The 11,782-nt window shown below is 37.5% G+C and overlaps 1 protein-coding gene across 9 annotated transcripts; it reads right to left on the bottom strand.

Moving 5' to 3' along the window:
- Window positions 1-1,789: 1,789 nt before the first annotated feature.
- LOC103711564 (uncharacterized) lies at window positions 1,790-11,009 on the bottom strand. Of its 9 annotated transcripts, XM_039134419.3 has the most exons (20): window positions 10,405-10,547; window positions 9,279-9,361; window positions 9,019-9,106; window positions 8,799-8,894; window positions 7,914-8,029; window positions 7,554-7,814; window positions 7,377-7,471; window positions 7,019-7,181; window positions 6,813-6,923; window positions 4,840-6,084; window positions 4,601-4,753; window positions 4,399-4,498; window positions 4,223-4,317; window positions 3,951-4,136; window positions 3,812-3,868; window positions 3,657-3,728; window positions 3,110-3,208; window positions 2,910-3,041; window positions 2,224-2,397; window positions 1,790-2,115 (listed from the first exon to the last, which is right to left on the bottom strand). In XM_039134419.3, exons 6-20 carry the CDS (start codon window positions 7,794-7,796, stop codon window positions 1,954-1,956), a joined length of 3,087 nt encoding a protein of 1,028 aa, XP_038990347.2. In that variant the 5' UTR covers window positions 7,797-7,814; window positions 7,914-8,029; window positions 8,799-8,894; window positions 9,019-9,106; window positions 9,279-9,361; window positions 10,405-10,547; the 3' UTR covers window positions 1,790-1,953. The 9 variants fall into 9 exon arrangements, with proteins under 9 accessions (XP_038990347.2, XP_008795985.3, XP_088567594.1 ...); XM_008797763.6 differs by lacking the exon at window positions 8,799-8,894 and having other exon boundaries at window positions 10,405-11,009; XM_088711468.2 differs by lacking the exon at window positions 8,799-8,894 and having other exon boundaries at window positions 7,027-7,181; window positions 10,405-10,731.
- Between the last annotated feature and the right edge of the window lie 773 nt (window positions 11,010-11,782).

Here is an 11,782-nt window from a genome sequence, read left to right as displayed (position 1 = left end):
AAAAACTTCAAGAAATCCACAAAATGCATATCAGATGTATGTTAGGAAGGTTTTGTATAATGTATGATCATGGTCTTGTAGTTGATCCACAATACCTATGTGGTTGAGCATAAGTTCTTTAGCTATACTTACAGTATGCAATATCCATATCCATCATTGCTTATCGAAAAAGAAAAAAAAAACTGGAGGAGTAATAAGCAACCTTCCACATGCACTGGAAATAAATTATTTTATTTTATTTTATTATATTTTTTGTTTTCTTTTGCGCACAGCTATTGTATGATAAAGAAGGTAGCAAATAACCATGGTTAAAACTTCAGAATTTTATTGAACACTATTTACGCTCCTCGAACAAATTTTTGACTCCGCTTCTCGATGCTTGCATTATTTTCTAACAAACAAGAAAGTAATAAAAAGAAACGAAAACGATGGAAAAACGACAGTAAGAGGAGCTACAGGACAGGTGGTCTCCACAGTTCCTAAGGAAACCCTAGCCCTGGCCGGAGCCGTTAGTCCTCCTGTCCTGTGGATTAGGCTAGAGATTGTCCTTCAAAAGCCTCGCTGCCGACGAAGGTTGACTACTAGAGAAGCCAAAGAATTGAAGTGGATAGACAATAGGGAACAGCCACGCCTTTCGGTTTGAACCATAGCCGTTAGTCCTCCTGTCCTGTGGATTAGGGTAGAGATTATCCTCCAAAAGCCTCGCTGCCAATGAAGGTTGACAACTAGAAGCCAAAGAATTGAAGCAGACGGAGGATATTGAAGAAGCCAAGCCTTTCGGTTTGAACCATAGCCGTGGTCGGAGCCGTTAGTCCTCCTGTACTGTGGATTGGGCTTGAGATTGTCCTCCAAAAGCCTCGCTGACAATGAAGGTTGAGTAGCTGAAGCCAAAGAATTGAAGCAGATGGAGAATATTGAAGCAGCCTTGAGATTTCTCTGATGGGTTCCCTCCCTTCTCCAGTGGTGCTGAGAAGGCTGAGGAGATTTGTTCAAATAGCACCTGCTAGCATATTCTGTCGGCCGCACTTGCCGGTGTTGTTACAGGATTAATCAAGTTTCAATTTACTATTGGGGAAAAGAAAGTTTGATGAGAGAGAAGATTTATGATCTTCTCGAGATAAGATTTTATAGTAAAATTTTCATGGTGCGACTTGCTGGGTATTATGTAGAAGCAAAGATCATTTTCTATCAAACTGAACTATTGAAGATCAAGAGTATCCTCTTTCAGGTTTCAATCCAAGTAATACAAGAAGATTCTGTTATCTTGTTCCTTTAAGTTATCCCGATCTTTTCCCTTGTCATACAGAAAGCGGAAAAAAAGGAAAAAAAAGAGACAAATATGATGACGCATTAATGAAGAATACTGCAGTTTTAATAGCGAGAACAAAAGAAGCAATTAATGGATAAGTTACTATAAATCATAGGCACAACAATTCAGCTAGATGTAATAATTCAGATTCAGGAAAAATCCAAAAAATTCATCAAAAATTCGGAAAGAATTAGGATAACAAAGAATTAATTAAAAAACTAAGAAAATTAAAAAGAATTATAGACTCTTTAAAATATTTATAAAAATAAGAAAAAGAGAAGCAAAAGTAATTAATGGTGGCAAAAAAATACTGCTAGCAGTAACACATAAGGTCAATTATTTGTATAAGAACTAGTCATGAATAATTTATAAATAAATCATAAAATTCATCTATCATTCAAAAATAATTGAATAGTTCCGGATTGATTCATTTTTGAAGAATAATTCTTATTATCTTTTGACCAAGAGAAAACCCAAGGATAATTTGAAAATTTTTCAATAATTCAGAGAATATTGTACTAACAATGGTGTACATTGCTGATGGACTGCTAAACAGTTTGTACGTGTGTCTCAACTTAATTGCAGTAATTAGAATTATCATTCATGCCCTTGACCCAAGTAGCTGACAGATAATGCTACTTCACTCATTTCTGAAAGCCAGTCTTTCCCGGTTTAGCACTACTCTCAAAGTTGGGTACTGTTAGCAAGTTTCCACTATCCGACATGTAGAAGTAATTGTAATTGATTCTAGTCACCAAATCTGCCAGATGAGGAAAGTGGCCCACGTTGAGCTTGAAAGACAGAATCTGCATGCATTTGCAGAACAATGGCTTAGCTTGCCAGTATATCCGTCAGCATTCAAAGCAACCATCAAATTTTATCAGAACAGGACAAGAGACAGATGGTGAAAATACCCTCAAAAGAAAAGCAATGCAATCATCAAACTGTTTCTCGATCCGATCTACTTCCATCTCACATCTGGCCTTGATTGCAGGAGCTGCTCCACCGCTGCTCAGGGTTAGCTGTATAGTGTAAAAATCAAGTGCCAAGCCAAGAATAGTCTTGATCCGACTTGCAATAAGTGCCCACTGGAAATAAACAAAAGGACACCAGTCATCATCTGTTCTGAATGATAACAGTAACAAGTTTAAAATTCATTTTAGAATTTCCATAGTTTGGGATTAATCAATAAGGACAGAATTTCATGATTTGGCAAGCAAATGAGTAAAAATTTATACAAATGCTGAGGATTAAAACATTAATGACTAGAAAATAGTTACCAATAACTACAAAATAGTTACCAAAAAATGGAAATAATTTGTGTAATATCAGAAAAATCATAAATTGACCATAACAAGAAATTCATTAAGGCATTAATTTTATGAAGTTGGAAATAACATCCGAGAAAAAAAACACTCTAAATAAATTAACTTTGCAAGAATCAAAGAATTTTTAATTATGCAGAATATTATGCACTTCGGCAAAGTTCCCACAATTGAAAAGATAATGGCTCTTTGATACTATGTTGTTACATGTATTAGGAAAAAAATAGAATAGAACAATCACACCCACAGGAACAACAATAAAACGGAGATTTTACCAGCTTGTCTGGGGCCACAAAGCACTGGCGCTGAATAGACAAAAGGTAGGCCTCATGAACTTCTATGACTTCATCAAGGGAACCCGCAGATGCCATGCCACTGCAGAGTTCAGTCCATGCACTATGGAATACCTGCTTCAACAATCAGGGTCAGTAGCACATCCTCAGTCGAGAGACTAAAGCAGCAAGTTGCTATTTACCCGATCCATGACATACTGATGAAATGCATCAACAAAATGGAGGAGTTTCTGCTCCAATAACAAGTGATGCTTGTAATTGTGTGTTCTGCTGCCTCTACCCTGCCAAGTAAAAGATTTGGTGTATCAGATCTATTGAAAGAAAATGTTCCATGAATTTTCATGAAAATTTGCATGACCTAGCTAGCAGGAATACAAGGAAATACTGCTATAACCTAAAAAAAAAAAATCAAAAAATTTTAAAGTTTAACTTGTACAGTTGAGCTAAGGAACATGACCTGCTGCATATGAGGTTATTGTCTCACAAGAAAGTTGAATATAATGAACAAACAAATGCAGTGAGGGAATAACAGCGATTTCTTTGTTTAAAATACATATTAAGCAGGCTGGTGGCACATATTTAGAGATTTGGATGCCTTTAAATAAAAAGAAATAATACAAGACCAGAGACGTTCAACTGAGTAATTCCATTTTATCTCATTTTTAAGTTGACAGTTAAAGAAGTGGACGATACAAATGGATAATAAGAAGAAATTAAATGGGCATAAACCTTCCACATCCACTTCCGAGCTTTGTCAAGAACAAATTTTGCACGCTTAACCTTTAACAGGAAGCCCATGACCTATATCAACCACAGAGTGAATGAAATTGATCAGAGAATGTTCTGTCAATGGCCCATTTGAGATCCTTAAAAAAAAGCATTACCTGATTGTACTTCCTAAGTGCCTCCATATTAGCAATAAGGTCGAGTGGCCACGAAACCTAGAACATGGAAGATTTTTAGGTACTTATGAAGGACAGATAACTTTGTGAAAATAAAACCATAATGTCATTGAGCATGTACCTTGTAAGAAAATTTCAGCATATCAAGGGCATCAATGCCTAAATACTGATTCCGGATTTTGCGGGGAGTCGAGACATTAACACTTGCATTTTCCTCATCGTCGGAAGCAGTTTGTTTTGTTATTGATACAATCAAAGAATCCGGGGTACTTAGAAGTGCACTATCAGCAGAATTTCTAATGGACTCCTGAGTAAGGTAGATCAGCATAAGTGCATGCACAAATATCCGAATCCATGAAATGGTCCATACGTAAATATTTTATGAAGCTGCACCTGTAATATGGTATTCAATTCAAAATCATCATCCCAGGAGTCTCCCTTATCTAGCTTATTAAAAATTACTATCATGAACTGCTGCAGCAGGTCACCTGAAAAGTACGTTATTCATTTATCATGTCCAAGGATTATATATATTAAAATGAAGGGACAAGCCTGATCTGATAGTATACCTGAACCTAGCAAATAAATAGCACGTAATACACCAAGTTCATCCATCAATTTCCAATCACTCATCAGCTTCACCAAAATATGCCTACCAACATGATCCACCTAGGATGTAAAACCATGAGAAGGTTCAGCACCTTTATATCAGTTAGCAACTTTTGGAAGATAGATTAAGGTGTAAACCTGTTTTTAGATTAAGGTGTAAACCTGTTTTTTTATGTATAAAGCAAGGCATTCCTGAATGATAACTGCAGGTTGTGGTGTATCCTTCAGTTTGGTACTTTGAATCCATTTAAGAACTCTTGATGCAAGAGTGCTGTTCTTTTGGTAAGGAAGAAACTCTGACACAGAAGTATTCTCCTGCTTTAAACCAATTAGGTTTTGATAACTATTTTAACAATTATAAAAGATAAACAGAACTCCAGAATATAAGAATCCAATGATACCTGGAAACAAGGGATAAGAGTTGGAAAGGGGTACAAGGTTTCCAAAATTTTTGTTTCATCCAGTAAACGGAGGTGTTCAAGTTCATCAAATTGAAAACCAAAAGTATAGTCAGTCCCATTGATCCTAGGAAGTGCTCCTTTGCTTGAGAAATCCTCACCCGCCTCTGCATCAGAATTCTTTTCACCAAAAATGGCCTCTCGCAAGCCTTCATCATTCAACCGAGGTAGGTGGAAACTTCTAGATATGTTAAGTTCATTCCACAAGGCCATATTCTTTTTCAGAACCTCTCTGCATACAGTAATGACGGGATTTCTAGGATAGAAAGAACCTAGCGAAGCACCAAGGATATTAACAGTCTCATGATTGTGCCTCTTCGTGCAGTGAAATTTTGCAGCGTTTTTCATTTCTTCCATGTCAAGAGAAGATTCTAAATCTTTAATTGTCCACTCAGAAAAGATTTCTTTTCTGTTGTCCTCATGTCTCTTCTCAAAGATTGCATCAGCCAAGAACTTCAACCAAATTGTCTCATGATTCACCAAAGTCTGTACATTTTCCGCAGTTCCCTCTCCAACCTGTTTTTCCTTGCAAGCTTTGCACATCCTAGCAATATCAGGGGAGGACATCCTCAAGTATTCATAAATATGATCACCATGCCCTACTAAACCTGCCAAGGATACCAAGAAAACCTCAGACAAGGTTAAATCTCCCATTACATGGGCATGATTTCTCTGAGGAAGATGAACAATAAACTCTTTATCAGAATAGTCACAGCAGGCAATTCCATTGTTGGATTCTGGTATGCTAAAAACATCAGATTCGACTCCTACTTGATGTTGATGGTTCGTAAATTGACCGCCGGAGTTAAATCCATTTGGTATTTTGCAATCATTAGGCTTGCGATCATAATCCCTACCAAACAATAAAACATTCTCATCTTGAACATGTCGAACCAACTGCAGGGATTTCCCAGCAGATACAATGGCCTTGGCTATATCCTTCAGGAAAACAGGACATGCTACATCATCCATATCATCTAGATTTCTCCCTCTCGGAGTGCTGCTGGATATGGTAATGTGTTCCTGAGCACCTGTTTCTCTTTTGACGTGCACAGTTGATTCCACCTCGAAGGGAATCAAAAGGCCATTAGATCTAGATTTTTTCCATCTGCATGACCTCAAAAGGTAACTCATCTCCCAAAATGCTGGCTGATCAATGGTGACTGCGCTATTGGCATAAAAGAACATCTGCAGATGAGATATCAGATAAATGAGGACATTTTATAAAGTTTATCATGGAAGGTAGAACTTTCATGGTGGAAACACTCTGTCAATCTGTTGCATGTTGTTCGAACTTGTCAGAATTTACAAAATAAAAACAGCAGTGCACCACTAAGGATATAGGAAAGTGATCTTTTTATCGTTTACAGGAACGTGATTTTTTTATTGCATCACAAATTTAGTAAATTGGGATTGATTTATTAACCCATAAACAGTTCGCTTATTTTTGGTATACATTTTCCCCTTTTAAGTATCTTAAAGCATATTCTAGGTATCAACTATGCTATCAATAATATTCATAGCAATACTTTGAATATTTGAAATTCCCTAATAAAATTGATACCATATGCTTTGCAATTGAATGGTCAAGCACAAAAATGAAATCAAGGTTTGATGTTCAATACATGAGTAAAGAAGGAAAAGTCTCATATAGACATAGATGAAATTTAGCACTGAAAAAGATGGCAAGGTTTACGTGTTCCATGAATCATATGTTTACGGATAGCAAGCATAGCAGGAAATAGATGAACCAGCTCATGATCAAATCATGCATTATCTGCTGTTCAAATTGCTATGATAGTCAATTACCTAAATATTGTAAAGAAGCACCAGCAGAATTTCTTAATTGAACATCCTGGCTGACAGCCTTACAATTATATTTCATCCTAAAAAAGTAAAAAATGGACTATGAATACCTCCTCATAAGGATCATCAAGAGTTCCATCATAAAGCCAGGAGTCAAGACCCTCAAGATATGGCAGTAAACTTCCCACAAACAACACTAGCAGCATATGGTATGCTTCCTCCTGTAGATTATCAGTATTGGTTTAGATAAATTGCATCTTACCAAGAGAAATAAAAACAGACACAGGAGATATGGACTATCAATTGTTTCTGCAACCTCGTCACCTTGAACAAGACAGACTTCATTCAACTTCTTGAAAAGATGATTGAGAATGTGAACTGCCATATCACAAGCTGGCAGAGATGTATCAGAGTCAAAATAAGAATTTGGAACTGCTCCAGAAACAACTTGAAGCAGATGTTCTGCTTTGGAACAAAAACTGCAAAATGGTTTTTACAAGTGAGAAGACGGCATGCATAAGCTACCAAATAATGGGATACATTCAGTGAATTTCAGATAATATGCAAACATGGTTCAGCACATACAAAAGAGCATACAATCATATCAAAGCTAAGGTAGTTATTGGCATGCCAAAGATACTTGGTACTATTCTAATGCATCTAATAGGCTTAACCTTGATAATGAGCTGGTCAATCCAAGGAGTGTAATCATCCCAGCATCTGAACCAGTTGACCTTGCTTCCTCCTTCAAAGCAACATCGTGCAACCTCTTTTTCATAGAAAAAATAGTGATTAGACTAGAAAAATGGAGATTCGTAATTCCAGCATGGATCACCAGACAACAGGTGTACCTTGAGCCATGAAGAGATGGTGTTAGCAAAGGCCTTTAGGGTAGGAGCTCTTTGGTGTGAGGCCTCTGCCTTTTTAACAAATAACTCTACTTGCTTCAAGCATGTTCCAGCAAATAAAAACTGATTTAGAATGCCACTAAGACTTGTCTGCGACAGGTGAGATGAGTATATCCCGTCTTTTGCACAAAATCTCTGCCTATCCATGTCCCAGAAAAATAAAGAACTACAGAATCCTTGGAGCATCTGTAGAACACCTTGTACCTGGCAAAAAGAATTTTATGTGGATTAGTAAGAATATTCAGATATTTGTAAGTTCAGACCCATGTTAACAATGTAAGACATGCAGAGGAACAGAAGTACCAGTTCATATTCATTTGTCCTGAAAGTTGAGACTGGTTCTGCATGAGGCAAGCCCTTTGAAATGCTAAAGTGGAGCTTACTGATAAAACTTTCAGAAACCTCGACCCTTGTAACATCTGTTGAGGGGAAGGGGAATGAGAGAACAGACACAGTAAGCCTTACATTAAATAAAGAGCCTTATTGACAATCTTTTCATTCCCATGCAACCCATGAAAAGATAGTACTATATCAAGAATGTAGACTGTTTTGAATTTTGTTGGAAGGAGTTTTATGCATAAATCATGATAATGGAAAAACTAATCAAACGATCTTCTTAGAAAAGCATTTACAGAATAAATTGATATGAAGAAGTTGAAAATCACATAGTCCTAAAAATATAGAAAGTAAATAGAACAAACAGATTTGATAAAGAGAATCTCATATTCCTAGAAATTGATAGCGCTCCTTAGCACAAAGCTTTGTTCATCATTAGTTATCAGTTTTCTCTAGTGAAATGTGAGGACTGAGGATACACATCAGTGCTTGGAAACTGAAAATTAAGCTGAAAGTTTAAGCTGAACTGGAAGTTTCAAGCAAAACAAGATTCCAAGGGACTGAGTTTTGGCAGTTATGGTACTCTATCAGTTTCAGCCAACGGAACTTAACATGCATAAGTCTAAAATCCTTAACTTGACGTTACTTAATTTGTGTTTATTTCCAAATTGAAATTTTCTCGTGGATAATAAATCAAGCCTTTAGAAAAAGCATCTGTGCAAGATTAAGAATCTGATTTTGCAAGTCTCGAGAATATCCAGAAACATATGGATATTGAAATGTAACAGATTTAGGGGAAACATATACATAGTGTTATTTATGTTTTAAAGAAATAAGTAAGAGTTTGTAGACCTCATTTAGGTGTTCTCTGCAGAGCCTACTTAGAAGGTAGGTAGCGAATATCTAGATCAGTTGAGGTTCTATGCTTGATTTATGAAACTGATTAACCTGTAATATCGTAACAGGTTAGCTGGTCCACCATCGGTCGACTAATTAACTTGTGATATTTATATGATTAAAATGAGAAATTTTCATTCTCACGACATATTCTTCTCCGAATTAATAGATGTACCTCTCATCGCACACCACCTCCCAAACCTTCAATCCAATCTGGTTCCCACACTACTCCCCTGGATGTGAAGGATTTCTCTCCTCTTTCCCTGAAACACAAGCCAAGAAAATAGATGTCAAAACTCAGATTGATCCAAACTTCAGTTTAATTGGGATTAAGGGTGAAAAATTATCTTAAAGGAAGTGTGATTCCAAGAGAGAAAATAGAGAGATTAGGAGAAGGAAAAAAAGGGAAGGGGAATGGGCTGATGGGGGAATCACAATGTTTTTAAAACCGTAGTGAACAGCGAATCAGCAAGCTATATGGTTCTCAGGTCAATCAGTCCAATTCCGACCAGTAACGTCTGCAAAACATCATTAAAACATCATAATTATATTTTTATTTTTTTTAAAAAAATCTAAAAATAGGAAAAAATAAGGAAAAAATCACAAAAAATAGGAAAAAAATACATTTGACCATTTTCATCTCAGCTTGGACCTACATCTTAGTTAAAAGAATAAAGTAAAAACTAAAATTAGTTAAACATGGAATTAACTATATGCTATCGAACCTAGCAAGACTTAAAAAATCTAGAGGAATGGACCCATTTTTAATTGATTAAGTCTCGAAAGCTAAACCAACCCTAGTTTAGTCAAGTCCAATGCTAAACCAAAATCAATTATGTTAGTGTTATCCCACACCAAATGCAACAGATTTTGTTACATCATCTGAACTAAAGCCAAACTACACGATACAAAGATGTCGTCTCAAAAAAAAAATCGGACAACCTTGCCTTGTTTTGGATTAGGTGGTTTCTCGGCCAGAGAAACCAGGAGAGTGGGAGAAGAAAAACGCAATGAATTTGAATTGCTATCCGAGTTAACACGGAATTTTAAACCAGAGCTAACTCTTTATCATCTCAACAGCAATAGGACTCAAATCATAACAATTCTTTAGTATGCTCAAAACTACGGAATTGAAAAAATCTCTGTAGCATTCAAAACTCTTTCTACACCAGCTCACACGCCTCAGGAATCCAAAGCATAAGTCCCTGTTTGCGTGTTCTCTCTGGTCCATTTGGAAATGAGGAGGTCTTCCAACGTAAACAGCCTTCTATTCTTCGCCTGGCTAGATAAGCAATCCAGTACTACGACGAGTTCTATCAGGTCATTGATGACTGTTCGACTAAATTTTGCCGCTCAAACCTAGAACTCAAGTCAAAGTAGAGATCCAAAACCTAATATTACCGATTCGCCGACATCGCTAAAGTTTTAAAATCAGAATTCCGGAACTGCAAAGTTCGCCTAAATTTTCATCCTTCGGTAAGCGAGATTCCGATTTGCTACTTCTAGAGAATTTATTTAAAAAAAAAATCATCCAAAACGCTTGATGGAATTCGAATCTTACCGGATTGGTAGGTGAAGTGCCCTTTTCGGCAATGCACCGGGTCTCAGGAACCAGTAATTGCAGCGGTTGGTACGTCCGCAGGCCAAAGTAGCGGAGGAACTCACGGTGCTTGACCTCGTTCTCGGGGTCGTTGGTGGCGGAGCACAAGCCGAATCAGGATAGATTGGGGCGGAAAGGGACGACGGGAGCAGTGGGAGAGATGCCGGAGAACTGAAGGAGAGGGCGTCGAAGCCAGGGAAGCACGGGAAGCCAGGGACGATCGGAGCAGGGGTAGAGACTGAAGAAGAGGGCGCTTGCGAGGAAGCACGGAATAAAAAAGCGTCAATTAGGCCTTAGGTCCATTTCGATCCAAAAAAAAAAAAAAAAAACCATACCGGACCGGCAGGTCCGACGGATTCATCCGATTTTCCCTGATTTGACGAGTTTTGACCATTTCTAAATTTTTCTTTGAACCAAACTAAACTGGCGACCAGATCCCAGTTCAACTTGTCGAACCAGCTAGTTTCGATCCAATTTTAAAAATATTGGAAAATCAAAATTAGAGTGCAATAAGGTTTTAGAGAGAGAGAATGAGATGGGGAGGGGAGAAACGGAGCCCGGGAACTACCAACTCATGGTGGCCAAGACCACCTGATTCTGGGCCGGGTTGGCATCATCATCCCTAAAGCATCAAGGGGAATAAGATAAGAGGGCAACAGAGGGGTGAATAAGCCCGGGAGAGGTGGATTTACCTGACCAGCTGGGCAGTGGCGAAGACTGATTAGGAGAAGGCGGATACCGGCAGGATGGAGGCGAAGGCAGGCTTGGATAGAAAAGTGGGTAGAAGAGTGTAGAGTTGCTCACACGATCAGTGGTAAAGATCCAGGAGTACAATCGAGCTGACTCGAATCAAGTACCTAGAGCTTCGAGCTCGACTCGATTCAAAATATCTGAGCTTGACACTCATCTGAAATCGATCAAACCTTAATATCCAAACTCAAATTCGATTCGATCAAAAAAAGGCAATATTCGAATCAACTCGACTCAATTCGAATATCAACCGAGCCATTCTTGAGTTTGAGCTCGAATTCGAACCTTGGTCATTAAAATAATATATATATATATATATATATATATATATATATATATATATATATATATATATATATATATATATATATATATATATTCGATTAGACTCACAAGCCTTTGAGCTGAATATTTTACGATTTAAGCTTGACTCAAAAAACTGTTTGAGCTACTCGAGCTAGACTTGAGCTCGGTAACAATCGAGTCTATTTGAGCTCGAGGAACTTGCAAGCTACTCGGCTCATTTGCAACCCTAGGAAAGCCATCAAGAGGGTAGAAATGGAGAGGTTAAGGGTTCAAGAAAACTGGA

The sequence above is a fragment of the Phoenix dactylifera genome, chromosome 15 (assembly GCF_051530095.1).
Source record: "Phoenix dactylifera cultivar Ajwa chromosome 15, Ajwa_hap1_PhDact_Kaust_v1.1, whole genome shotgun sequence".
NCBI classification, from domain to species: domain Eukaryota; kingdom Viridiplantae; phylum Streptophyta; class Magnoliopsida; order Arecales; family Arecaceae; genus Phoenix; species Phoenix dactylifera.
The sequence above is the reverse complement of the archived record's forward strand: the minus strand, read 5'-3'. Positions and strand labels throughout refer to the sequence as shown.

Coding starts and splice junctions, on each gene's coding strand:
- LOC103711564 (XM_008797763.6), bottom strand. Junction 3,869..3,950: donor TGCTGAAATTTTCTTACAAG/GTACATGCTCAA, acceptor TCCATGTTCTAG/GTTTCGTGGCCACTCGACCT. Junction 2,398..2,909: donor TTGTGGCCCCAGACAAGCTG/GTAAAATCTCCG, acceptor GTTTATTTCCAG/TGGGCACTTATTGCAAGTCG.